At 55.9% G+C, this 27,088-nt stretch overlaps 1 protein-coding gene across 3 annotated transcripts in view; it reads left to right on the top strand.

Annotated features, from left to right (window-relative positions):
• The window catches only part of SHANK2 (SH3 and multiple ankyrin repeat domains 2), a 558,458-nt gene that overhangs the window by 126,883 nt on the left and 404,487 nt on the right, over positions 1–27,088 (top strand). For all 3 annotated transcript variants that reach the window (XM_044943817.2, XM_044943819.2, XM_044943818.2), the window contains exons 7-9: positions 2,495–2,646; positions 3,541–3,708; positions 19,715–19,831. In XM_044943817.2, coding sequence (XP_044799752.2) covers positions 2,495–2,646; positions 3,541–3,708; positions 19,715–19,831 — 437 coding nt within the window. The remainder of the gene's footprint in view (positions 1–2,494; positions 2,647–3,540; positions 3,709–19,714; positions 19,832–27,088) is intronic.

Raw genomic sequence — 27,088 nt, 5'->3', positions numbered from 1 at the left:
TCACGATACCCGGTTATAGTGCAGTCGTGTAAGGGCCGCTTGCACGTTACTTCATTAATAGCACAGTCTTGTAAGGGCTACACGAGTGGGCTGGTTGACGAGCACCTACTTGCTGCTCCCATCCGCCCACGTGGGGTCTCACTGGACGCCCCCTTCCGGAACGGGAGTCTAAGCTGGGGGCTCTCCTGTCCTCGCCAGGGTGGGTCCTGGCTGGGTCTGAGCATGCCGAGTCTGCGGTGTCGGTCGGCGAGGGAGGGCCTCTGAAATTCTTAGGACATGGCCACGTGTCATTCAGTGTCCCTGAAAGGCATCCAAGGGCTGAGTCCTGTCTCGTGCAGGAGGCACGCAGGCCCTGACGGGGTGTCTGCTCCCTTCCACCTGCCTGCGTGCCCAGCGCTGGCCCCCCGGGGGCGGCCGGGCCAGAGGGCTCTGTAATTTGGAACGTCACCATTTACCAGCACCTCCCTCTTAGACAGTATTCTCCAAGTAAAGTGACATTGAGGTTGTCAGCTGTGAAAACAGTGTCGCAGAAACAAAAACTTTCTCCTTTGGACCGCCTGGCTTTGGCGTCTGCCAAGCGCAGACCGTCAGCAAGAAAGGAAAACCCGAGTCATTTGGAAGGTTGACCTTGCCCTGGGCTCTGTCAGCACAGATGTGCACTCACATCACACACGAGGAGCTGCTGTAAGAGGCTTGACTTTGGAGGGTGGCTGCCGGCGGCTCCTGACGACCCCATCCTTACGCCCTTCCCGGGTCACCCACACCCTCCTGCAGCGTCCTTTCTCTGCCAGGGAGGCAGACCCTCGGGCGTGGCTGGGGTGAGGCAGTGAGGGCCTGGCCCTTCCTCTCCCGTCTCGGGCGGCTGGGGGTCTCTCTCTGAGTCTCTTTCTCTCTGCCTGTCGGCCCTGTATCCACACCGCTGCCCATGATCCCAGCCGGTGTGCATCCCCAACACCCTCTCCAAGTCCTGACTTTCTTGCCTTGCTGATGTTTTTTGTGTAGGAATGTTCCCACTGTCGCCACGGTCCTTTAGTTGTCCTAGAAAACTCCTTCGTTTAAATATCTCTGCTTGTGAGGGTGCCTCTGGTAGATTTACAGCAAGGATGCATCTGTGGCATTCGTGAGCGTCATACCATTTCCCTCGGAAGAAAACACATAAGTTGTGTGTTCACGCACTCTGGGGTGTGTCTACCTGCTGCAGACAAGTTACGAGGAGGAGGTTAAACCCGTGGGTCTCACCACGAAAAATCAAGGCACAGAGGGATTCCAGCAGTGCATTTTAAAAGCCCCCCAAACAAAGCCCATTTGTGGATAGATCAATGTCGGAATTACAAACAGAAGGGAGTCATCAATCTGAATTTGTGATGAAGTTGCATTTTCTCAGGGTCCTGTGACGGTGACAGGTGGTCCGAAGGGAATTCTGCCTCCGGGTGATAACCCACTTCTCTTACTCTCCAAACTTGCTCGAGGCTAGAACGACTCATTATTAGCTATCAGTGTTTCAGGGGAACCTGCGTGTTGTCATATTACTCTTTGCCCTTTACTGTAAGTGAAGAGCCTCTCAAATTAGCCACATCAGAGTCATGCAGTCTGCTCGACAGGGGTGATGGCGGGAACTCGAGGGACGCTGAGCAGAGCCGTCTGATGACAGAGACTCGTCCTCAGCCACAGCCCCCGCAGACTGGCCCACCTGCCCAGTGTGGGGCCCCTTCCTGACCCTTGTCCCCACGCAGGCGGACTTCAGCCTTCTGTCCCCGGGCTTTGTAGATTGGTCCTTGTTTGCGTTGGTCCCCTCCCATCACGATGACGGTTGGGGTCTCTGTGCTGGCTCAGTGGAGACCCCTGGGGGGCACGAGCCTGTGTCTTAACCCACGTTTGTTTCCCTTCAGCTCAACCCCTGGCATCTCCCAAGGTGTCTGTAGAAGTTGTGAAACTGACATGAGAAAGGCGGGCGTCTGCCTTTCCAGTCTTTTAATTTTGTCTTTATTGATTTATTTTTTACTTTCTGGCGGCACCCTGCCTCACGTGGGATCTTAGTTCCCCGACCAATGATTGCACCCGCGACTCCAGCAGTGGAAGTGCGGAGTCTTAACCCCTGGACCGCAGGGAAGTCCCTTCCTTTGCATCTTCACCTGCAGCCCCACCTGACCTATGGTTCCTCCTGTAGGGAGGCGTCGGCTGGGGCTGTGGGATTCTCTGTGCCGAGGGCAGAGGCGGCAGAGGCCGCTTCTCAGGCTCAGGGCCCACGAAGCCACGACGTTGAATGTTGCCTCTCCTCCCGTTTTGGTTTGCACGTGACCCTGAGAGTCCCTGCCGTCATCTCTAGGGTTGCCAGAGCCAGGCTGGAACTGTGTAGATGGTTGGGGTCGGCAGGTGGGTGGGGGCCGTGTTACTCTGAGGGAGTCAGTTTGTTGAGCTCTTTGGGATGTTTGAACTTGGCCATGGGGATGATCTGACCTGGCTGGTTCTAACGCATGTGTGTTCGGGCCCCTAGAGACTCCTCTGACCTTGGCCGCTCAGCTGGACGACCCCGTGGAGATGATCAAGGCCCTCCGGAACGGCGGGGCCCACCTAGACTTCCGCGCCAAGGATGGGATGACAGCCTTGCACAAAGCCGCCCGCACCAGGAACCTGCTGGCCCTGAAGGTAACTCAGGGCCCATCTCACACGGGGCCGCCCCTCGCCTGACCCCCTGTGTCTGCCCTGAACCCCTTCCTGCCCCACAACAGCCACCCCAGGGTAACCCCAAAGTTGTGTTCCCACTGGAGCTTGGAAGTGCAAGCTGATCACAAAAAGTGATCTTTCCCTTGTTTCAGCCAAAGGGCTTATATTTTCAGCTCAAACCCACCTCTCTCCATAGAAAGGGGGAGCCGATGCTAGGGCGGGGGCAGGGGGTGGGCCTCAGCCCCATCTCACTCCCCACACGGTTATTCAGGCACGCTCTACCAGCCCAGGCTCTGTGCCATGCCATGGAGCGCAGGACAGCGGGGCTCAGGCCCCCAGCCCTCTCTCTGTCAGGACGAGGAGGGGAGGGGACCCACTGCTGGGGGCGGAGGACCCACAGATGGTGCTCTTGTATAAAGCAGATTTCTTAACTTCATAGCGGCTGCCCTTGTTCAGCTGGCTTCCTTGGAAATCAAGTGTTTATGACGACTCTGGCTCATTTCGCCCCCTGCAGGACGCGCACAGAGATGGTTTACACTGTACCTTTAGGTTCAATGTACAACTCTTTCCTGCAAATGTCATCTCCCCCCTTACTCTCCACTGGCCCACAGGGGTCAGCCGGGCAGCAGGTAGTGCCCGAGGGTCACCTGTGCAGAGCGCCTCCATCCCCCGGGTGTGTAAGCCTGTGCGTGTGCCTGGCATCAGATGCTATTTCAGTTCCAAGAGGCCAGGAAAAGTACAGGAACCTGGGGCTAATGGTCACCTTGCCCAGGAGTGGGGAGCATGACCCTCCTCTTCCTTCATGATTGACTCACTCCTGTAGAAGGGGCCATGAGACCAGTGACCTCACGTTTGGTGTGTTTTGTCTTTTTTCAGACCCTCCTGGAGCTCGGCGCATCCCCGGATTATAAGGACAGCCACGGCCTGACCCCGCTGTATCACACGGCGGTGGTCGGGGGCGACCCCTGCTGCTGCGAGCTGCTGCTCCACGAGCACGCGGCCGTGAGCTGCAAAGACGAGAACGGCTGGCACGAAATCCACCAGGTGTGCGGGGCTGCCCTCACCTGCCAGCTGGTGGGCGGGCCTGGGGTGCTGGGCGAGCGCCCCTCCATAGAAGCCATGGGTGCTCCGGGCGCCCCCCAGCCTGGGCTCCCTACAGAGCCTGGGACCAGGGGCTTTCTGGGTGCGGGTGACCCGGCAAAGGGCCCGATGTCCTTGTACGAGGCACACGTTTCCGAGATCCCCCTGCAGTAGCGGGGCTGGGGGAGTGTCGGCTGCGGTCGTGGCAGAAACAGAATCTACCTCGTGGCTCCGATGAGTCGTCTCTAGTGGACAGAGGGCACAGAGAGGAGACTGTGTTCGCCCGCGGGGGAGGGCGCCGAGAGCTGGGCAGAGTCACGGAGGATGCGCAGAAGAGGTACCTGCCGCTCCGTCCTCCTGCCCTCCCATTGGCTGAGTCCCTCCAGAACCAGCCAATCAGAGAGCCCAGTGGCGCAGGGGTGGAAGTGAGGTCTTCCTGAGGATGGAGGGGGTTTGGGAGAGAGGGGCAGGGATATCCAGCCAGGAGGTCAGGGAAGAGGCTCTGATGTTCTCACACTCGGCCTTTACATTGCAGTGACTTTCACTGCTTCTCAGGCTACCTGTCTTTCCCTTCGACACCCTCGCCTTACACACCTGCCCATCTCAGCAGGTTGACGCACCCACCCACTGCGGGCGGAGGGGTGCGGAGGTGCAGAGGTGGGCCCACCCCAGCCTGGCGTGCCTAGCGTTCAGTTCTGGCGCGTCCACGCAGTCTGGAGGAGCACCCGGTTCCCTTCTGTGGTGTGAGTTGGGGGTGGCGGGCCTCTGCGACCCTGCTCACCAGGCCTCCGTTTGCTCATCTGTGAAGTGGGCTCAGTAGGGCCTCCCACACCCTCAGGCAGTAGAAAGGATGGAACGCGGGCAAGACCCAATGTTTTCCAGAAAGGTCCCGCCTTCCTTCTTTGCCCTCTTGGCTGAAGCAGTTGCTTCTGCCGGGAATGTCATGACCTGGGCCCCCCAGCTCCCCCAGGAAGGCTGCGAACAACCCCGAAACTCACGTTGCTGTGTTTGCAAAGTCCGTAGGAGCCGAGGGCCACGATTGTCCGCAGTAACGCTGGGCTGTGGATGGCATTTTTCTGGGCGGGGGCAGGAGGGGGCTGAGCTGCTCAGGGGACATGAGGGATGGGGGAGGGAGGACCCAGCATGGACCTCGCCAGTGACCGACTCCGGGTCTCCAGGGCTTCACCCTGGAAGGTTCCGGGAGGAGTCACCCCTCCCCTGGCAGTGTTGTCACTGGGCACCTGGCCTTCGGGCTGGAGGCTATAGTCCTGGCACTAGAGCTCCCAGTGGGCGCGGCAGGCCTGGGCAGGTGGGGTGGGCTGCCCTCAGGCACCCGTGTGCTGGAGGCTTCCCGGGCCTGGAGGAGGTGAAGTAGGGATGTGGGCCTCTCGCCGAGGGCCTCAGGGACGCTGGGGTCACATCCCCCAGGAGGTGGGGGCGGGTGGCAGGGAGGGAGGGAAGACCGCATCCGAGATCCCCCCTCAGCAGACACCGCCTTCTGAGCTGCTGTCTCTTTTGGGTTTGGATTCGTCCTGTGAAAACACCGCGTTCTCAGGGGAGCCGTGGGTCCTGTCCTGTGACCCGCTCACCCCTGGAGGAGGCACGGGTGTCTCTTGATGGCCGGAGGGTCAGTTATGGGGGAGAGAGGGGCCTGGGAGGCTGGGGGGCGATGGGCAGAGCTGAGGGGCGGGCGGAGGCTCCGGTGACCTTGGCTGGGGGCTTTGCCGATTGCGGGACATCTGGCCCCCTAGGAGAGGATCGTGCTCTGGGGGTCTGCCTCCTTTAACTCGGTGAAGCAGACAGATGCTGGAGACCCCGACGCGCCCGGGACCTAGACCCTGACTGTCACGGAATCGGAGTTTTCCGTAACCACTCCCGGGCCATGGCGTTCGGGTGCCAGGCAGCCACTGTGAGCCCCTGAGCCCAGGGCCCTGGCTTTCCAGCCACAGACCACCCCCCACCCTGGCATGGGTGTCACCTCCTGTGTCGTACCTGCCAGGCCTGCTCAGTGTCCTGGACGCTGAGCCCAGTGGTGAATAGTAAGGCCCCATCCAGTGGGTCTTACGTCCGTGTGGCGGGGCCAGTGAGACAGATAGATGTGAACAAAGATCACAGATCCACACATGCTCACTCGCACACACAAGTCTGCCCGGCCGTGCCTCACATCTACCTGGGAGGGTTCCTGCCGTGACCAGGCTGGGGCAGGCCAGCGGTCCCCCAGATGCGAGCGGCGCTCTGTCTGTCTGCTCATCTCGGCTCGTAGCTGCCCTCGGCCCTCAGCTTCGTGTGTGTGTGCGTGCTCAGTTGTGTCCGACTCTTTGTGACCCCCGTGGACTGTAGCCCACCAAGTTCCTCTGTCTGTCGCATTTTCCAGGCAGGAACACTGGAAAGGGTTGCCATGTCCTTCTGTAGGGGATCTTCCTGACCCAGGGCTTGAACCTGCATCTCCTGTGTCTTCTGCATTGGCAGGCGGATTCTTTACCAGTGCCCCATTGGGGAAGCCCCCTCAGCTTGCTGCTGACCATTAAAAGACCAAGCCTGTCATCATCACACATGGACTTTGCTGAAGATGTGAAAGGGGACAGTTTCAGGCTCTGCCAGCAACTCCCAAGGGGGTCCCAGCCCTGTTGGCAGGGCAGCCCTGGGGGCCATTCTTCCCCCGGGTGACCTGCGAGGAAGGAGGAGGTGCAGGGCCGGGTGGTGGGGCACCATCACCAAGGACAGAGCGCCCTGTCCTCCTTGCGACCCTTAGGGCCTCGGAATAGCCGCTGGCCCAGGGCACCGGGCTGAGCTGTGAGTCCGAGGATACAGGGTCAAGTGGAGTGCCCCCGGGTTCAGCTCCCCCCCCAGGCCCATCCCCCAGCCCGGCCCCCTGGCCCATCCAAAGGAGGGACTGGGCAAGGTCAGCCCCACGCATGATGCTCCTTTCAGTGACGCATCTGAAAGCAGCCCACCCATGACAGAGAGGAGCGTCCGCAGAACAGTTTTCCTTTGTCGCCTGAGCTGCCCCAGGACGTGACAGGGGCCAAATGCACATACAACTTGGAAACCAGAACGTCCTACCGGAAAACACCTGCGTGCTTTTTCTCCCAGGATTTACTCACCCTTTACACATCATTATTTCCGTTGTTTAGCAGAGTTTTCTTTTTGAACTCCAAAAATGTGCATTCAGAATATAACATCCTTAAGTGTGGGATTAGCGAGGGACACAGGGGAGCGCGTTTGCCCCGAGTGGTCACGACACTGGGGCAGAGTCTGTGTCCCCGGGGTGGCAGGACCGGTGCCCTGGGTGGTGGGACAGACCTCAGGCCTCACTGGCACAGATGGAGTTTTATCGGTGTGTTTTGGAAGACTCCCCAGGGACCCTCTATGTCCATGTGCTGGGCATCTGCTTCTCAAGCTGCGTGTCTCCCCTGCTCCCATTAAAGTGTAACTTTTTCCTGTTCAGGTCTGGTGAGGCCAGCCCATCGGGACATGGCTGCCCGTGAAAGATGGTTATCACTCACAGACCTTAGAGGAGGGACACAGCCTGCCAGGCACCACCATGCAGGGAGGGCGGGGGGGCCTGTGAACAGAGCCTTTACTGTGGTTTTCAAGGGAAGGAACGGGTGAGGCCGGACGAGCAGGCTGAGGGGCCCCAGTGGCCCTGGGGCGCAGGAGCTGCCCCAGCCATCTGGGACCCTCCCTGGGTGGTTAGGGCAGGGTGAGGGCCCCGAGTGTGAGCGCCCCGTGGAGGAGGGCCGGCGAGAACTCTGCACGGCGGCTGAGCATTTGTGCTCCTGGCTGCATCCTTGTCCATTTCTAGGAATCAGCTCTCCCTGGCAGGGCAGCCCCTCCAGTGCCCACGAGACCCCCGATGCCAGAGCATCAGACACCCGGAACCGCAGAGGGCACTCAGCTCGGATCCGGCCGCAGGCTGGCTCCGCCTCCCGCCTCCCTCTCCCCTCCCACCCCATCCCTGGCTGGGGCGGCCTCACCCTGAGCCCGATGCCTTTTGTGGCAATCTCGCTTGTCTCCTGGGAGGGCTGCCCCCGCTGGAGGGAGGGTGACTGTGTATGTTGGGGGCGTGGAGGTTCACTTCTGTGGTGCTGCCTCCCATACTTGTGGCCCCTGAGAGCCCCTGCATGGATTCCAAGCATCTGGCACCAGAGGCCACCCAGCCTCGGGGCTTTGCAGCCCTGCCCCCAGCAGTGCGTTTGGAAGGCGGAGGCATCAGCCCCGGCCGTCACATCCTGCTCTCGCGTCATCCGGCAGGGTCCCTACACCGTCCTCCGGTGGTGGCTTTCTTTTCCACGCGAGTCCTGCGGAAGCACCTGCTTTATTGGAGCTGCTGGCCTTCCGCAGAGCCGTGACCTTCAGCAGGGGTCGCGCAGGGTGCTTTAGCAAGTAACTCAGCGCAGTGCGGCCCTCCCTCCCCGATTATCATCCTGGGTCAGGGAGGGCCCCGTTCACCCAGCGAACGCTGTCCTCCCCATCTTTTCACACCCCTCCCGCAACCCTGGCAGACCCCTGCTGGGCTCCGAGTTAGCCAGACCCAGAGAGGGTGGGTGACTTGCCCGAGGTTCCCAGCGCGCCCCGCACTGGAAGCCTGGTTCTGTGTCCGGCCTCCAGGGCTCCCGGACGAAGCCACCCCTCCAGCAACAGCGCCCTGGCGGTAGAAGGAAGTCGAGGGCAGGCGGGTTTGCATCGCCCAGATTCTTGGAGAAGCACCGCGGGGTTCTGGGGTCTACAGTCCCCTCTGCGTGGCACCCGACAGCTCCTTTCCGCCTGCTCCCAGGTATTACCGGCGGCTCGGTTGCCTGTGTGACCGGAGGCTGACGTTGACCTGCAAAGCGAGGCCTTCACAGCCAGCCCCCAGGCCTCGCGACTGGGAACACACGCCCCCTTGCAGGCTGATTTTGGAAGAGCACACGTTTTTGACATGTCTGCAAGCCTTTCAACTTGCGTTCACGTTAGTCTAATGTTTTTCTTTACTGAAGAAGTACCTGCTCAACGTAGAATTCTTTGAAAATATGAAGAGTCATAAAGAAGTAAAAACCACCCCAGTACATTCCCACAGCCTAGGCAATTGGTGGGTTGGTTTAGGGGGCTTCAGTGCAGTCTTGTGTTAGTTGCTCGGTTGTTTCCGACTCTTTGCAACCGTGTGGACTGTAGCCCACCAGGCTCCTCTGTCCATGGAATTCTCCAGGCAAGAATACTGGAGTGGGTTGTCATTGCCTCTCCAAGGGATCTTCCCGACCCAGGGGTCAAACCTGGGTCTCCTGCCTTGCAGGTGGATGGATTCCTTACCATCTGAGCCCCCAGGGAGGCCCAAACTTCAGTGCAGTTTTAGTTGCTAAGTAGTGATGCTTTCACGTCCACCAGCGCAGCGCCAGGCATCTTGCTCTGACCTGAGTGACGGGGGGTTGGTTGGCTATCTCAGGACTCGAGAATGTGTTACTGGCGAGCTGAGGGCCCAGCGAGAGGGCAGCTGGTTGGTGAAGGAGTCTCGTGTTAACACACCTTCATGAGCAGCTGTGCCCACAGGACCGGCCCACGTGGGGCATCTCACTCTCTTCCTCCTTCCCTGGACCGGCCCACGTGGGGCACCTCGCTCTCTTCCTCCTTCCCTGGACCGGCCCACGTGGGGCACCTCGCTCTCTTCCTCCTTCCCTGGACCGGCCCACGTGGGGCACCTCGCTCTCTTCCTCCTTCCCTGGACCGGCCCACGTGGGGCACCTCGCTCTCTTCCTCCTTCCCTGGACCGGCCCACGTGGGGCATCTCGCTCTCTTCCTCCTTCCCTGGACAGCCCCACGTGGGGCATCTCGCTCTCTTCCTCCCTCCCTGATTCTATTCGGGAGATGTGAGATCTCTTCCTTGAGTCGTCAGTGCAGTTTATTCTGGGCTGGGATTTCAGACCCCCCTCAGCACGGCCTGGGCCACCTGAGCAAGTGGTTTAGCCTCTCTGAACTTCTTTACTAAATCTCTGAAGTTGGCTCAGTAACAATTCATAGAGCTCTTGAGACGGTAAAATGACACACTTCCCATAATGCCTGGCATCTAGTAAGTGCTCAGTAAGTGCTGGCCACGCCCCCATCACTATCTGGCCACGCCCCCATCATCACATCATTATCACCTGGCCACGCCCCATCACCATTATTATCATCTGAACACGCCCCCATCACCATCATTATCTGGCCACACCCCCATCATCACATTATCACCTGGCCACGCCCCATCACCGTCATCTGGCCACGCCCTACATCGCATCATTATCACCTGGCCACGCCCCCAAGCTCATCCTCCCCGTGTCCTCTGGCCCTGTCTGGGTTTATCTTTGAGGAATGATACTTGACAGAGAGCACCTAACCCGTTTGCTCACAGGCCTTCACACAGATCTCATTTGATTTCCTGCAACAATTTTCTTAAGGATGTTTACCGTTCGGTCTTAATTTGTTATTGGTCGCTGTTTATTATTTATCATTTTCAAATGAGAAGCTTTCTCCTTAAGGAAGTCACAATTTCGGGCCACTACGCCCTCCCGTCCCTCTTCTTCACTGGGCTGACACCTGCTCGCCCTCAGACCTGGGCTCCAAGTCCTTAGTGCTTCCCTGACCCCACAGTGATGGGACAGGCCCCCTGGACGCTCCCTGACGGCACTCACCGCAGGGTGTGTTCTGGGTCTGTCTGTGGGTGTTGCATGCTGACTGTTCTGTCACATCTCCAGCTTGTCTGGTAAAGCACGTGCTGTAGGAGAAATGCCTGAGTGTGGCGTGGACTTAGATTGCTTGAGGCACAGAACCAAGCAGAAGCGTTTGCAATGCAGTCCCCTCTGCATTGCTCTGGTTGCCCTGCACAACCCCGGGGGCGCTGTTCCTCTTGCTGTAAATTTAGGCTTGTAGCTGTATCACAGCAGGTGCCCAGCAGGTGGCAGTGCAGTGCCTGGAGGAAGCAGCAGCCTTTTTTTCCCTCATTTACACGATTCATGGGTTTGGCTAGTGATGGGGGGAGGGGGGCGCTCAGCATAGGTGAGGGAATCCCAGATCCCAGATTCTGTGGGGAGTCTCCTCCAAATGCACCTGCCCTGGAGATTTGCAGGAAGTGGTTGTGGGATGGGGCCCCAGACACATGCATTTTCCAAAAAGCATCTCAGAAGAAAATGGTTACGCTACATGAGTGTAGGGGGTGCTGTTTTACATTCTAGTTACTTTCTGACCTCTGTCAACCCTTTTAATCTGTCTCCCAGGGGCCAGAAAGTACAACACCCTTTTCAAATAAAGGACAAAGGGTTAGCACGACTTATCTTGGGGGAAGACACATTTCTAATAAGCTTTGAGGTCTTTTTGTCAAACAAGTACTAATTGCTATTTTTTAAAAACTGAGTGAATATTTTAATTTCAAACTTAAAGAGGACTTGCAGAAGCAAATACAGAGAATTCTGTGTACGCAGAGACCACATTTGAGTTTTTCCCATTGTCCCAGTAATGACCAATATAGTAAAAGCATGTGGGGCTTCCCAGATGGTGCTCGTGGTAAAGAACATGCTTGCCGATGCAGGAGACATAAGAGATGCGGATTGATCCCTGGGTCGGGAAGATCCCCTGGAGGAGGGCATGGCAACCCACTCCAGTATTCTTGCCTGGAGAATCCCATGGACAGAGGAGCCTGGAGGGCTACAGTCCACAGGGTCATGAAGAGTCAGACACGACGGAAGTGACTTGGCATGCACAGTGAAAAGATCCGGTCTTGGACCCCGCACGAACCCTTCTACCTGGCAGAGTTCATCGTCTTCCCTTGGTTCTCTCAGGGGCTTCTCCCGAAGGTTACAGGGTGGGCGTGTGGAGCCTGTCGCCTGGTGTGCATTTGCTCAGTGTTTCCTGGTGATAAGATGCATGATGCGCATTTGTGCAGGAAAATCATGGAAGGGACGGAGAAGGCAATGGCACCCACTCCAGTACTCTTGCCTGGAAAATCCCATGGATGGAGGAGCCTGGTGGGCTGCAGTCCGTGGGGTTGCTAAGAGTCGGACACAACTGAGCAACTTTCACTTTTCACTTTCACGCGTTGGAGAAGGACATGGCAACCCACTCCAGTGTTCTTGCCTGGAGAATCCCAGGGACGGGGGAGCCTGGTGGGCTGCTGTCTGTGGGGTCGCAGAGTCGGACGCGACTGACATGACTTAGCAGCAGCAGCAGCAGCGTGGAGGGGCTGTGTTCCTGGTGGTCCAGTCGGGGCAGTGGTGACCATTTGCTGTCACTGGTGATGTCGGCTCTGGCCCCCTGTTCACCTGGAATCTGCCAGGCTCTCCACCGCAGTTGCCTCTGCACTTTGCAGTCAGGGAGTATCTGAGAAAGCCCCTTTCCCCATCTCCCTCTCACCTGCTCGTTTTAGCATGCATGGTCTTTCTTGCCTGAATTAAGTAAGTAACTGCTAAGTGGAGATTTTCCTACTCCCATCCTTACTGCTCGCACTGATTAGTTGGCTTTCTGTCATCAGAAGGAGCTTTCTCTTCCTGTTTGTTCACTTACTTACAGTACCGTGGTATCGTGGATTTCTGTTTTTTCAAGAGGTCTGTTACTGTTATCCCCCTTTGGGTCCAGGGAGCCCCTTCAGGATGGCCCGTGTGTCCCGTGCACCCGTCCTCATCCTTTTTCCTTCTGGCTCAGCAAGGTATTCCAGGCTCATCCTGTTTTTTCATGCCTCAGCCCTCGAATCAGCCGTCTCTGTCAGGAGTCCCGATTCTTTTGAGTCCAGAGTGGTATTTAGAACCCAAGGTCTGGGTAGTAAGGGCGCTCACTGCTCCCGGCCTGTTACTGACTCCAGGCCCTCTCAGAGGGGTTGTTGTTTAGTCTCCCAGTCATGTCTGACTGTTTGCGACCCCATGGATTGTAGCCCACCAGGCTGCTCTGTCCATGGGATTTCCCAGACAAGAACGTGGACTGAACCTGCATCTCCTGTGTTGGCAGGCGGGTTCTTTACAGCTGAGCCGCCAGTAAAGCTCCTGCTCTTCTGTCCCACTTCTAAGTGGTGGGTGCCCAAGGCTCTGCCCCTGTTCTCTCCCATGTAAATGCTCTTCCTAAGCGACTACATTCAGACCTGTGGGTTTAAATATCATCTCTTAGACTGAACCAGCGAAACCAGCATCGTTCAGCCATTTTTGACTAAAAGTGACAATTTCACACGATTTCAGTCCACATCTGCCAACAGATTCCATTCAGTTCAGTTCAGTTCAGTCGCTCATTCGTGTCCAACTCTTTGTGACCCCATGAATCGCAGCACGCCAGGCCTCCCTGTCCATCACCAACTCCCGGAGTTCACTCAAACTCATGTCCATCGAGTCAGTGATGCCATCCAGCCATCTCATCCTCCATCGTCCCCTTCTCCTCCTGCCCCCAATCCCTCCCAGAATCAGAGTCTTTTCCAATGAGTCAACTCTTCGCATGAGGTGGCCAAAATACTGGAGTTTCAGCTTTAGCATCATTCCTTCCAATGAACACCCAGGGCTGATCTCCTTTAGGATGGACTGGTTGGATCTCCTTGCAGTCCAAGGGACTCTCAAGAGTCTTCTCCAACACCACAGTTCAAAAGCATCAATTCTTCGGCGCTCAGCTTTCTTCACAGTCCAACTCTCACATCCATATGTGACCACTGGAAAAACCATAGCCTTGACTAGACAAACCTTTGTTGCAAAGTAATGTCTCTGCTTTTCAATATGCTATCTAGGTTGGTCATAACTTTCCTTCCAAGGACTAAGCGTCTTTTAATTTCATGGCTGCAGTCACCATCTGTAGTGATTTTGGAGCCCAGAAAAATAAAGTCTGACACTGTTTCCACTGTTTCTCCATCTATTTCCCATGAAGTGATGGGACCGGATGCCATGATCTTCGTTTTCTGAATGTTGAGCTTTAAGCCAACTTTTTCACTCTCCTCTTTCACTTTCATCAAGAGGCTTTTGAGTTCCTCTTCACTTTCTGCCATAAGGGTGGTGTCATCTGCATATCTCAGGTTATTGATCTTTCTCCTGGCAATCTTGATTCCAGCTTGTGCTTCCTCCAGCCCAGCATTCTCATGATGTACTCTGCATATAAGTTAAATAAGCAGGGTGACAATATACAGCCTTGACATACTCCTTTTCCTATTTGGAACCAGTCTGTTGTTCCATGTCCAGTTCTAACTGTTGCTTCCTGACCTGCATATAGGTTTCTCAAGAGGCAGGTCAGGTGGCCTGATATTCCCATCTCTTTCAGAATTTTCCACAGTTTATTGTGATCCACACAGTCAAAGGCTTTGGCATAGTCAATAAAGCAGAAATAGACATTTTTCTGGAACTCTCTTGCTTTTTTGATGATCCAGCAGATGTTGGCAATTTGATCTCTGGTTCCTCTGCCTTTTCTAAAACCAACTTGAACATCTGGAAGTTCACGGTTCATGTATTGCTGAAGCCTGGCTTGGAGAATTTTGAGCATTACTTTACTTGCATGTGAGATGAGTGCAATTGTGTGGTAGTTTGAGCATTCTTTGGCATTGCCTTTCTTTGGGATTGGAATGAAAACTGACCTTTTCCAGTCCTGTGGCCGCTGCTGAGTTTTCCAAATTTTCTGGCATATTGAGTGCAGCACTTTCACAGCATCATCTTTCAGGATTTGAAAGAGCTCAACTGGAATTCCATCACCTCCACTAGCTTTGTTCATAGTGATGCTTTCTAAGGCCCACTTGACTTCACATTCCAGGATGTCTGGCTCTAGGTGAGTGATCACATCATCGTGATTATCTGGGTCGTGAAGATCTTTTTGTACAGTTCTTCTGTGTATTCTTGCCACCTCTTCTTAATATCTTGTGCTTCTGTTAGGTCCATACCATTTCTGTCCTTTATCGAGCCCATCTTTGCATGAAATGTTCCCTTGGTATCTCTAATTTTCTTGAAGAGATCTCTAGTCTTTCCCATTCTGTTGTTTTCCTCCATTTCTTTGCATTGATCGCTGAGGAAGGCTTTCTTACCTCTTCTTGCTATTCTTTGGATAACTTGACTCAACTCTGACTCTCCTTGAAACTCCAAACCGGCACATGCAAATACCTACGTGGCACCGCCACGGAGGAGTCTCATGAGCATGGGATAGCCTGTTTTGGTCAAAACAGGAATTTTGATTTATCGTTTCTCCAGATCTTCAGTTCTCATTTTCCCCGTGTAGGTTACCACCACCCTCGTCCAGCCTTTTGCCGAAGCCAGAAACCCCGGTGCGTATGTGTGGCCAGAGTCAGGGGTGTGTGTGCACTCACGTCCAGGAGTGCCTGCACAGTCCCTCTCTTGCTTTTCTGCTGAGACCGAAAGCTCATACTGGAGCGCCTCCAGTGCCACGGAGGAGTTTCCTCTCGTTTTGTCCTGCGCTGCATCACTGACTCCCTTCTTTGAACCGGGAAACCTGTTCCCACTGTCCTTCGTTTATTCACCTGTTTCTTGCCACCCTCCCACACTGAGTGCAGCCAGTCTGCTCACCCCTCTGGCCACCGCCTTGCCCAGATTCCCTCCTCCCTTTCCCGCGTGCCAGGCCACTTCTTCAGCAAACATAGCTTCTGTCGCGTAACAGTTCAGTTCAGATCAGTCGCTCAGTCGTGTCCAACTCTTTGCGACTCCATGAACCGCAGCGCGCCAGGCCTCCCTGTCCATCACCAACTCCCGGAGCTTACTCAAACTCACGTCCATTGAGTCGGTGATGCCATTCAACCGTCTCATCCTCTGTCGTCCCCTTCTCCTCCTGCCCTCAATCTTTCCCAGCATCAGGGTCTTTTCAAATGAGTCAGTTTTTCACATCAGGTGGCCAAAGTCACGTAACAGCCAGTGGTTTAAGAGAAGAGACGAGCAAAGATGATCCTTTAGAGAAGCGATTATGGGAGTTTGTTGTTGTTGTTCCAGCACGTGTCTGAAGTTTCTGGTTTTGCTTGTTTTCAGACACTGGGCTCTGAGAAAGACGGGGGTGGGAAGGAAGCCCTTAGACTCAGCGGTGCTGTTTTATCTCTTCGCGTTGATCATGTCGTGACCCTTGGTGAGGAGAGCGAGACACGATCCCATGACGTCACAAAATCTCACCATTTCAGGTTAACCGCGGGAAGGGGGAGGATGGGTGTGCAGTGATTGTTAAATGTTTTTTATGCCAATGCAGCTCTCTTCGCTTCTGACTATAAGATAGTTAAGCCGAATCCAGTCTTGCTTCCTGGAAGGCCTTTGGAGAGAGTGGTTTGGCGAGGGGTCCTTCAATTTGAGGGTCAAAAATCTCAAGCTGATATAAGGGGAAAATTAAAATTATACCTAGGCTTACATCCTGAAGAGCCGAGGCAGCGTCTTCACTAAGAGAGATTCACAGGACATTACCTTGGCAACGTCTGTGTGTGTGTGTGTGTGTCTGTATGTCTCTCTGTGCCTGTGTGTGTCTGTCTCTATTGTTTGTGTCTGTCTCTCTGTGTATGTATCTGTGTGTCTCTGTGTGTGTGTGTGTCTGTGTCTCTGTGTGTGTCTGTCTCTCTCTGCCTGTATGTTTCTGTCTCTGTTGTGTGTGTGTCTCTCTGTGTCTGTATGTCTCTGTGCGTGTGTGTCTGTGTGTCTGTCTATTGTGTGTCTGTCTATTGTGTGTGTGTGTGTGTCTGTGTCTGTGTCTCTGTGTCTATGTGTCTCTCTGTGCCTGTATCTGTCTCTGTATGTCTGTGTGTGTGTGTCTGTCTCTATTGTGTGTGTGCGCGCGTGTGTGTCTTGTTTTCTCTCTCCTGCCTTCAGCTCCCACTTCTCCCTTCCTCTGCGTTGGTGGCCCCGGCAGCTCTGAGCTTCCGTGGCTTTTTTTGCCGACCCTCCTGGAGGAAAGCGAGAACTTCATTTTCTCCGTTGTTCTGACAAATGTCTCAGCCTCCGGCTCCGTGGCTCCCGAGAGTCACTTGGGCATCCCCAGCCCACGCCCGTGGCCAGAAGCTCGAAAGTTCTGGGTGTGCTGTAGGCGTGGGGAGGGGCGGGCCCCTAGGCCTCTGGGAGCGGGCTCAGGGCCCCAGAGGAAGAGGCAGGCGCTGTTGCCATGAAAAGGGAAGGTGGGGCAGGCAGGTGGAAGCAACCTTATCTCTGGTGATGATCTGCTCTGTAAACGGCAGCACCGGGGTTGAACGTGGGTGTTTCTCAGGGTTTTTTTAAGGTCATCTGATTACTAAGCCCCTATCCTCCCGTCCTCTCTCCTCTGTTAATTGGTGGGGTTTGGCGCTCTTCTCTTGCACAGCACAGAGGTGGAGGTTCCGCTCAGTCTGTCTCAGTTACCAGAAAGGCAGGGCTGACGAGCTGCGTGCCAGCCCGACCCCGACCCCCTGCGGCTGCCCGTCCTGGCCGGGCCAGCTGTCTGCTCTGTGCCTGGCGCTCCCCGCCCTCCGTGTACTCAGCCCTGGGTCAGGACCCCGTTCCCTGGCCTCTCGTATCTCCCCGTCTGCGTTTCCGCCCCAACACGGGGACAGTGGGTCTCACCACCCCGGCGCTGGGCACTGCTGCATCACAGGCGGTTCTGGTGGATGGGGTGCGCTTAGTCGGGTAGGACCTGCTGCCCAGGGTCAGGAGACCCCCCCCCCAGCCTCTGGATCCCCCGCTGGAGCTGAACGGCCCCGCCCCTACGCAGTCTCAATGCCAGGTCTCCCCGCTTGCTGTGGGGGGTGGGGGGCTGGCCCGTCCCTGAGCATCACTGGGGGTCTTTTCAGGCCCCGTATTCACATGACTCATGAGAACCCCTCGAGGGGCAGGGTTTCTGTTGGCACGTGAAGACATAGGCTCAGAGTGAAAGTTCTGGAAAACCAAGCCAGATCTGGTGGACCCCAGAACCCTGTTGGCTCATAAATCCCACGTCAGCCCTAGAAGGGCTCAGAAAAGGGTAAATCACGCTGTGGGGCCACCTCCCCTGCCTCTTGTGCCCCTTCAGGGTGGGTTCATGTTAAAGTCTCAGCGGGGCTGCCCCTGCCCGGAGGAGGACAGGTCAGGTGGCGGGTCTCTCCCCAGGACACAGCAGATCCTCGCACACCCACAGACATCCTCATGCGTCATCCTGGGATCTGGGGGGCTTGGATTAGCAAGGCCAGGCATGGAGCATCCTGATCCGCGTTTCCTGGGCGGTTGCTGAGTTCAGGGGGCAAAGACTTGCCATGGTGTCTTTGGGGTTCCCCTCCTGCAGGTCCAAATGAAAGGAATGGGTGGCCCCTACGCAGACCCACCCCTCTGTTGAACAGCTGAACACAATCCTCAGTCCCATCACGAGGCCCTCTCTTGCTTCCCACCCTGGGGTCTGTCCTGGGGGGCCCGGTGCAGATGCAGGAGCAGGCTGTGAGCTGTGCTGCCCACACGGTCAGTTCTGGGGGAGCCAGGCGTGTCCGGGCAGTTCCGCTCATGCTGTGGGCGGCCGCATCGTCAGTCCTGGAGGAGCCAGGTGTGTCTGGACAGTCCCGCTCACACCGTCAGTTCTGGGGGAGCCAGGTGTGTCCGGGCGGTTCTGCTCACGGTGTGGACGGCTGCACTGTCAGTTCTGGGGGAGCCAGGTGTGTCCAGGTGGTTCTGCTCACGGTGTGGACGGCCGCCCGTCAGTTCTGGGGGAGCCAGGTGTGCCCGGGCGGTCCTACTCACACTGTCAGTTCTGGGGGAGCCGGGTGTGTCTGGGCGGTCCTGCTCACACCGTCAGTTCTGGGGGAGCCGGGTGTGTCCAGGTGGTTTTGCTCATGGTGTGGATGGCCACACCATCAGTTCTGGGGGAGCCAAGTGTGCCCGGGAGGTCCCGCTCACACCATCAGTTCTCGGGGAGCCAGGTGTGTCCGGGAGGTCCCGCTCACACCGTCAGTTCTGGGGGAGCCGGGTGTGTCCGGGCGGTCCCGCTCACACCGTCAGTTCTGGGGGAGCTGGATGTGTCCGGGCTGTTCCGCTCATGGTGTGGACGGCCACACCATCAGTTCTGGGGGAGCCAGGTGTGTCCGGGCGGTCCCGCTCACACCATCAGTTCTGGGGGAGCTGGATGTGTCCGGGCTGTTCCGCTCATGGTGTGGACGGCCACACCATCAGTTCTGGGGGAGCCAGGTGTGTCCGGGCGGTCCCGCTCACACCATCAGTTCTCGGGGAGCCAGGTGTGTCCGGGAGGTCCCGCTCACACCGTCAGTTCTGGGGGAGCCGGGTGTGTCCAGGCGGTTCTGCTCACAGTGTGGACGGCCGCCCGTCAGTTCTGGGGGAGCCAGGTGTGCCCGGGCGGTCCTACTCACACTGTCAGTTCTGGGGGAGCCGGGTGTGTCTGGGCAGTCCTGCTCACACCGTCAGTTCTGGGGGAGCCGGGTGTGTCCAGGTGGTTCTGCTCATGGTGTGGATGGCCACACCATCAGTTCTGGGGGAGCCAGGTGTGTCCGGGAGGTCCCGCTCACACCATCAGTTCTCGGGGAGCCAGGTGTGTCCGGGAGGTCCCGCTCACACCGTCAGTTCTGGGGGAGCCGGGTGTGTCTGGGCGGTCCCGCTCACACCGTCCGTTCTGGGGGAGCTGGATGTGTCCGGGCGGTTCTGCTCATGGTGTGGACGGCCACACCATCAGTTCTGGGGGAGCCAAGTGTGCCCGGGCGGTTCCGCTCACGGTGTGGATGGCCACACCATCAGTTCTGGGGGAGCCAAGTTTGCCCAGGCAGTTCTGCTCACGGTGTGAACGCCCTCACCGTCAGTTCTGGGGGAGCCAGGTGTGTCCAGGCAGTCCCGCTCACACCGTTAGTTCTGGGGGAGCCGGGTGTGTCTGGGAAGTCCCACTCACACTGTCAGTTCTGGGGGAGCCAGGTGTGCCCAGGCGGTTCTGCTCACACCATCAGTTCTGGGGGAGCCGGGTGTGTCCGAGTGGTCCCGCTCACACCGTCAGTTCTGGGGGAGCCGGGTGTGTCCGGGCGGTCCCGCTCACACTGTCAGTTCTGGGGGAGCTGGGTGTGCCCGGGCGGTCCTGCTCATGCTGTGGACTCTCGTTTCAGGCCTGCAGGTACGGCCACGTGCAGCATCTGGAGCACCTGCTCTTCTACGGGGCCGACATGGGGGCCCAGAACGCCTCGGGGAACACCGCCCTGCACATCTGCGCCCTCTACAACCAGGTCAGTAGCCGTGACTGTGCCCCCGGGCCGGGGCTGTGCTCAGCGCTTTGTGGGCGGGTGTCCGGCTCCAGGTGCTGTAATGAAGCCCTGAAGACGGGGCGGCTTAAACAGCAGACACTTACTTCTCCCAGTCCTGGCTGCACGTCCCAGACCGCGGGGCCACCCTGCCTGGTTCCAGGGGAGGCTGTCCTCCTGGCTTGGGTCTCCCTAGCCCCTTTTGGCTGTGTCCTCCCATGTGCAGAGACAGAAACAGCCCTTGGCTGTCTCTTCTGCCAAGGACGCTAATCCTATCAGGTCAGGGCCCCACCCTCACAACCTCATTTAAACTAATCACCTCATAAAGACCCATCTCCAGACACAGTCACACTGGGGGTTAGGGCTTCAAGGTAGGAATCTGGGGAGACACAGACACTCAGTGCTTAGCTGGGGGAGCTCCTCACCAGCTTCTTTGAGGATGGTTATCCCTATCGTACGAGCTTTCCAGCTGGTGCTTGTGGTAAAGAACCTACCTGCCAAATGCAGGAGACATAAGAAAATCAGGTTCCATGCCTGGGTTGGGAAGATCCCCTGGAGAAGGGAATGGCAACCCACTGCAGTGTTCTTGCCTGGAGGATCCCATGGACAGAGGAGCCTGGTGGGCTGCAGTCCACAGGGTCACGACTAAAGAGACTTAGCACGCACGACACACATCCCTGTCATAGAAGGAGAGCTTGAGTCACAGGAAGTGAGAGGAGGGTCCTGGACACAGCTGGTGCAGTCGGAGCTGGGCACAAACCCCCCGTGGCAGAGTCTGCAGGTACCGTGTCACACGTACCCCAGAGCGGGTCTCCCCTGGGGCCTGGAGGGGGCAGGTTGGAGCCATGAAATGGGGATGGGAGCTGCTGACAGAGCCCCCAAGACGATTATGGCACCCCACTGAACGCCAATGGGACCGCCGTGTAACAACAGCAAGCCTCCCATCACATGTACACACATGTCCCCAGTGGGCTTTTCCTATTTAATTCCTTCTTGCATGCTAAGTCGCTTCAGTCGTGTCCAACTCTCTTGTGACCCCATGAACTATAGCCTGCCAGGCTCCTCTGTCCATGAGATTTTCTAGGCAAGAATACTGAAGTGGGTTGCCATGCCCTCCTCCAAGAGATCTTTCCTACTCAGGGATGGAACCCACATCTCTTATGTCTCCTGTACTGGCAGGCGGGCTCTTTACCACAAGCGCCACCTTGGAAACCTAATTCCTTCTTCACTGTGGGTAGATAAGTAAAACAGAGCGAATGTTTGACCGTCTTATCTATGCAGTTAAGGTACGCATCTCAGCAGCGTTGGGTGCATTCACATGGCTGAACAAGCGTCACCCGCCTCTGTCTTCAGAACTTTCCGTCTCCCCAAACTGACACTCTGTCTCCATCAACCCACTCCCCGTCCCCTCCCCCAGCCCCACCGTCTGCTTTCTGTCTCTGAACTAGACAGTTCCAGGGACGTCCTGTGAGTGGAATCGCGTGGCATCTGCCCTTTTGTTTCTCTTACTTCACTCTGTGCTGTGCTCGGGTTCATCCAGGTTGCAGCTGTGTCATAATTTTCTTCCTTTTTAAGGCTGAGTAATGTTCCCTCGTCATAGCTTTAAAAGCTATGATAAACCTAGACACCATATTAAAAAGCAGAGACATCACTTTGCAGACAAAGGTCCTTCTGGTCCAAGCTGTGGTTTTTCCAGTGGTCATGTATGGATGTGCGAGTTGGACTATAAAGAAGGCTGAGCGCTGAAGAATTGATGCTTTTGAACTGTGGTGCCGAAGAAGACTCTTGAGAGTCCCTTGGACTTTGAGGAGGTCAAACCCAATCAATTCTAAAGGAAATCAACCCTGAATATTCACTGGAAGGACTGATGCTGAGGCTGAAGCTCCAGTACTTTGGCCACCTGATGGGAAGAGCTGACTTATTGGAATAAGACGCTGATGCTGGGAAAGATTGAAGGAAGAAGGAGAAGGGGACAACAGAGGATGAGATGGTTGGATGGCATCACCGAATCAATGGACAGGAGTTTGGATGGACTCTGGGAGTTGGTGATGGACAGGGAGGCCTGGTGTGCTGCAGCCCACGGGGTCACAAAGAGTCGGACACGACTGAGGAGCTGAACAACGGCAGCAGTTTTGCCTTGTGTAGGTGGACCACGTTTTATCCTTTCACCCGTCAGGTGACACGGGCTGCCTCCATCTCTCACCTGTTGTGAACAGCGATGCTGTGAACACGGGAGTGCCGATCTTTTTTCAGGACCCCGCTCACTTCTTTTTGGCTCCACGAGTGGAGCCTTGACGTGAGCAAGTTGATATAAAGCCCTCGCTCTCCCGTGTGAGAAGGACTGAAAACTCAGGCGAGCTGGGTGCAAGCGTGCCCAGAAAGCAGCAGGGGTACAACACGACCCCCGCCCTCCAGGCAAGACTCCTAAGTGACTGGAGTCACTTTGCCCTGGAAAACCCCTATGCGCTCTTCAAGACCCAGTTGAACCTGCCCTCAGTCAAGCCTTTCCTTGATGAGCCCCTGGTAGAGTGAGCTGTGCTTTTCACACCACAGCCCTTTGCAGTACAGCCCAGGGGAACAGCCGGGCCCAGGTCATTATTAGGCCTTACCTGTCGTCCCTGCTGGCCTCCGCTTGCCCCTTAGGCCCACCTTCTCAGGGACACAAACCGCCATCTCTCAGGGTGTCCCCTGCCCCTGGCACAGGAGAGCAGCTCGGCCAGATGGGGCTGGGGAAGCATTTCAGTCTGGCTTCAAGGGATTTCCTGAAAGCTGCTGGCCAGCTCCTTAATGAAAGCATATTGATGGGATTTGCACACAGCTGGGGCCCTAGGTGTTCCAAGGCACATGGAGGCTGGAATGGATTTATGAGCGCAGGGATATCTTGCTCGGCTGGGCTAGAAAAACACACGTCAGGAGGCTTGGCTTTGGCTGGTAAAACATCTGTGCCAACATGTGCTTCTTAATTATTGCCTTAGACAGGGAAAGCATTTCTTAATTTTCCTTGGTAGATTTTAAGCATATTTTATCATGGGGGGGACCTAAACAGAAAACCATGTTTTCTGTCTCTTGAAATAATGGAGGACAGGACGATCTTTGAAAGTGTAACCTTTTTTATTAGAGTGTCGGGAATCTGTATTCTGAGTTATTTGTGGGCCTGGGTTCCCTCTGTGTCCTCTGGACCTATCCTCACCCTCGGCTGATGGCTTTGGGATGACCCAGAGCCGCCCAAGGCTCATAGGAAGACCCTGCCTCTCTTGCCTTGGGTTAGAGAGGCCAGCAGACTTTTCCTATAAAGAGTCACTGAGTGAATATTCTGGCTTTTCAGACCACATGGACTTCTTCACAGCTACTCCACTCTGCCTCTGCAGTGTGAACTTAGCCACAGACGATATGCAGATTAATGTGTGGCTGTGCGCCAATAAAACTTTATTTATAAACCAGGCAGGGGGCCAGTTTAGCCTGTGGGCCCCGGTTTGCCAGGCCTGGGCGCAGAAGGCTGCATCTGGTCTCTCACCAGACGTAAGTTAAGGACAGACTCCCTGCTCCCGGCCGAGTGCCTTCCTCCCAGCATGCTGGGGAGCCTTGCCAGGGTGTGAGAGCTGTCCCCTGTCCAGGGTCCTGGGACCATTGCGGCCCGCCTGCTGCTGTCCAGCCCTACCCACCTGACCCTCCGCAGCAGCACGGGTAGAAATGCTTTTGGGGCCCCTCCTGTTTTGGACACCCAGCCTTGCATTCATCATGGAGGGTCACAGACTCACTTGGTGGCCCATGGGTTCTGGACAGCATGTCGAGTTGGGAGTCAGCAAGTGTTCTGGGATCCAGCCTCCTGAATCCATCATGGCCCTCCCTGGGATGCTAGTGTGACATTTAATCTTTTCCCTCAGCGCCGACCGCCTTCCCAAGCAGTGAGAAAAGCCAGTGCAGACGGCATCTCTGTGTAATTCAGAGACGCACAGCTCCGTGTACACTAGCATCCTTCTGATGAGCTGTCCTCGGGGCGGATGGAGGGGTGGATGGAGGGATCGAGGGTCCCCCAGCCTCTGTCACGCACCCCTGGCAGTTGTATTGATACCTAACCTGAGGCCCTGCCCTCCCCAAGTCACCAGCGTGCTGGCCTCCTCTCTGAGTCCACTTCCACTTCTGCACACACGGGGTGTGCGAGGCTGGGCTCAGGGCCAACGAGAAAAACTCCTTCAAGCAGAAGGAGGTGTCATATAGGGCTCTCTGGAGAGTGATGCTGAGAAACAGACTCTCCCAGGGCGGGGACCTGGTGCCTTTGGGTCAGGACAGGAGCCAGGGAAAGGGATTAAGAAGCCGCCTCAAGACAGAGCTGCAGTGCAGGGAGACATGGCAGTCTGGGTTCCAGAAAATCCCTCCTCTGTAATGTGGAGATAATTATACCTAACTGGCAGGGCTGCTAAGAGGCTTAAAATAGAAAACAAACATATGGTATGCCTGGCATGCGGTGGATTTTCAGTGAAAGTGACTATGACGGTGATGATGGTGATGATGGATGGTGACTGGTGATGATGGTGATGGATGGTGACTGGTGATGATGGTGATGGATGGTGACTGGTGATGATGGTGATGATGGTGACTGGTGATGATGGTGATGATGGTGACTGGTGATGATGGTGATGGATGGTGACTGGTGATGATGGTGATGATGGTGACTGGTGATGATGGTGACTGGTGATGGCGATGATGGTGACTGGTGATGATGGTGATGATGGATGGTGACTGGTGATGATGGTGATGATCGTGATGATGGTGATGGATGGTGACTGGTGATGGCGGTGATGGATGGTGACTGGTGATGATGGTGATGATGGTGACTGGTGATAATGGTGATGATGGTGACTGGTGATGGCGATGATGGTGACTGGTGATGATGGTGATGATGGATGGTGACTGGTGATGATGGTGATAATGGTGACTGGTGATGATGGTGATGGATGGTGACTGGTGATGGCGGTGATGGATGGTGACTGGTGATGATGGTGATGATGGTGACTGGTGATGATGGTGATGATGGTGACTGGTGATGATGGTGATGATGGTGATGGATGGTGACTGGTGATGATGGTGATGGATGGTGACTGGTGATGATGGTGATGGATGGTGACTGGTGATGATGGTGATGATGGTGACTGGTGATGATGGTGATGATGGTGACTGGTGATGATGGTGATGGATGGTGACTGGTGATGATGGTGATGATGGTGACTGGTGATGATGGTGACTGGTGATGGCGATGATGGTGACTGGTGATGATGGTGATGATGGATGGTGACTGGTGATGATGGTGATGATCGTGATGATGGTGATGGATGGTGACTGGTGATGGCGGTGATGGATGGTGACTGGTGATGATGGTGATGATGGTGACTGGTGATAATGGTGATGATGGTGACTGGTGATGGCGATGATGGTGACTGGTGATGATGGTGATGATGGATGGTGACTGGTGATGATGGTGATAATGGTGACTGGTGATGATGGTGATGGATGGTGACTGGTGATGGCGGTGATGGATGGTGACTGGTGATGATGGTGATGGATGGTGACTGGTGATGAGAGTCAGAGCCATGGTTTTCCCAGTAGTCACGTACGGGTGTGAGAGTTGGACCATAAACAAGACTGAGCGTTAAAGAATTGATGCTTTTGAATTGTGATGCTACCGAAGACTCTTGAGAGCCCCTTGAACAACAAGGAGATCAAACCAGTCCACCTTAAAGGAGATCAGCCCTGAATGTTCATCGGAAGGACTGATGCTGAAGCTGAGGCTCCAATACTTTGGGCACTAGATGCCAAGAACTGACTCGTTGGAAAAGACCTGATGCTGGGAAGATTGAGGGCAAGAGTTAGAAAAGGGGCCACAGAGGATGAGGCGGTGGGACGGCGTCACCAGCGCAATGGGCATGAGTTTGAACAAACTCCAGGAGATAGTGAAGAGCAGGGAAGCCTGGTGTGCTGCAGTCCATGGGGTCGCAAAGAGTCGGACAGAACTGAGTGAACAACAGCAAGTGGTGATGCTGATGGTGGTGAAGGCGGTGCTTAGGATGGTGAATGTGAAACCACGTGTACTGCTGTTAATTTAACAAACTTCTCATTAAATGTGAAAACATCAGCTTTATGGATTGATCGTGTGTTTTATCAGTTTTAGGCAGACCTCATCCGTACACTTCCAGTAAAACACACTATGATCAGAATATTCTCTCTTCTTCTCTTATGAAGTCAACTAATTAGGGCTTTGATTGTAAGCAGCAAACTGCATCTCATCTTCTGGCTCCCTTGGTCTGTTGGCTGGCTTTCCAGGAGCCCCAGAGGGAGGGGGAGAGACAGCCTGGTGTTTGTTTTTCTACCCTGGATAATGAAGGAAGGAAGGGAGGGAGTTTGAAATATCAAAAGTTACTAAGCCAGGCAAATTTGTCTGGAAGGTTAAAAAATAAGTAAACCCTGCCTCTCTGGAGCCGGCCTCTGGAGACAGGCTGTGTTCTGTCTGGTCCGTGTGCCCTTTCCACACCCCGCACCGTGGTTGTCAGCGTCGTAGCCAGTGGCAGCCTCTGCGGGGGCCCTCATGGGGCGATCGTGCCCTGGGCGTTGAGCGTGTGCAGAAAGCTGTCCCGTAGTCACTCCGCTTAGATTCCCCCAACGAGCCCTCGGAGGCTGCTGTTGGTTGGCATTCCCTTGAACAGGCCAGGAGCCGCAGGCTCAGTCCAAGTGGCTCAGCTGTAAACGCCAAAGCCGGGCCCAAAACCCACCCTGTATCTCTCCTCCCCCAGGCCTTGGGGACGGGTTCCTGTAACCCCTTGATTGGAGGTAGGCAGGTACGCCACTGGGCACGAGTCAGGTGAAGCCATGTGTCAGGGCGCGTGTGTGGTGTGGTCCTTGGGGCACCGGCCTTGAGAGCGGCTCGGTCTTTGGGGCCAGGTTCCAGCCTCGCCCTGGTGGCAGCGGCGTCCCCGCTCTGCGCTTCACCATTTTATTGATCGCACGCATCCGGGCTCTTCCTAGATTTATGTCTTCCGGGACAGGCTCATTTCAAGGGATCATTTAAACTGGAACGAATTCCTGACTCATGATTTGGAGTGCTGAGGACTCATGATTTGGAGTGCTGAGTAGTTCCTGTCTGTGACATTTAAGTGACTGTAGTCACGTCTCCAAAAGTCATCCCTGGATAATAATTGGATATTCTCCCTGATGCTTTGGCCCTCAAAACACGCAGGGTGTGTCTGTGTC

This window comes from Bubalus bubalis, chromosome 5 (genome assembly GCF_019923935.1).
Source record: "Bubalus bubalis isolate 160015118507 breed Murrah chromosome 5, NDDB_SH_1, whole genome shotgun sequence".
Classification (NCBI taxonomy): domain Eukaryota; kingdom Metazoa; phylum Chordata; class Mammalia; order Artiodactyla; family Bovidae; genus Bubalus; species Bubalus bubalis.
The sequence above is the reverse complement of the archived record's forward strand: the minus strand, read 5'-3'. Positions and strand labels throughout refer to the sequence as shown.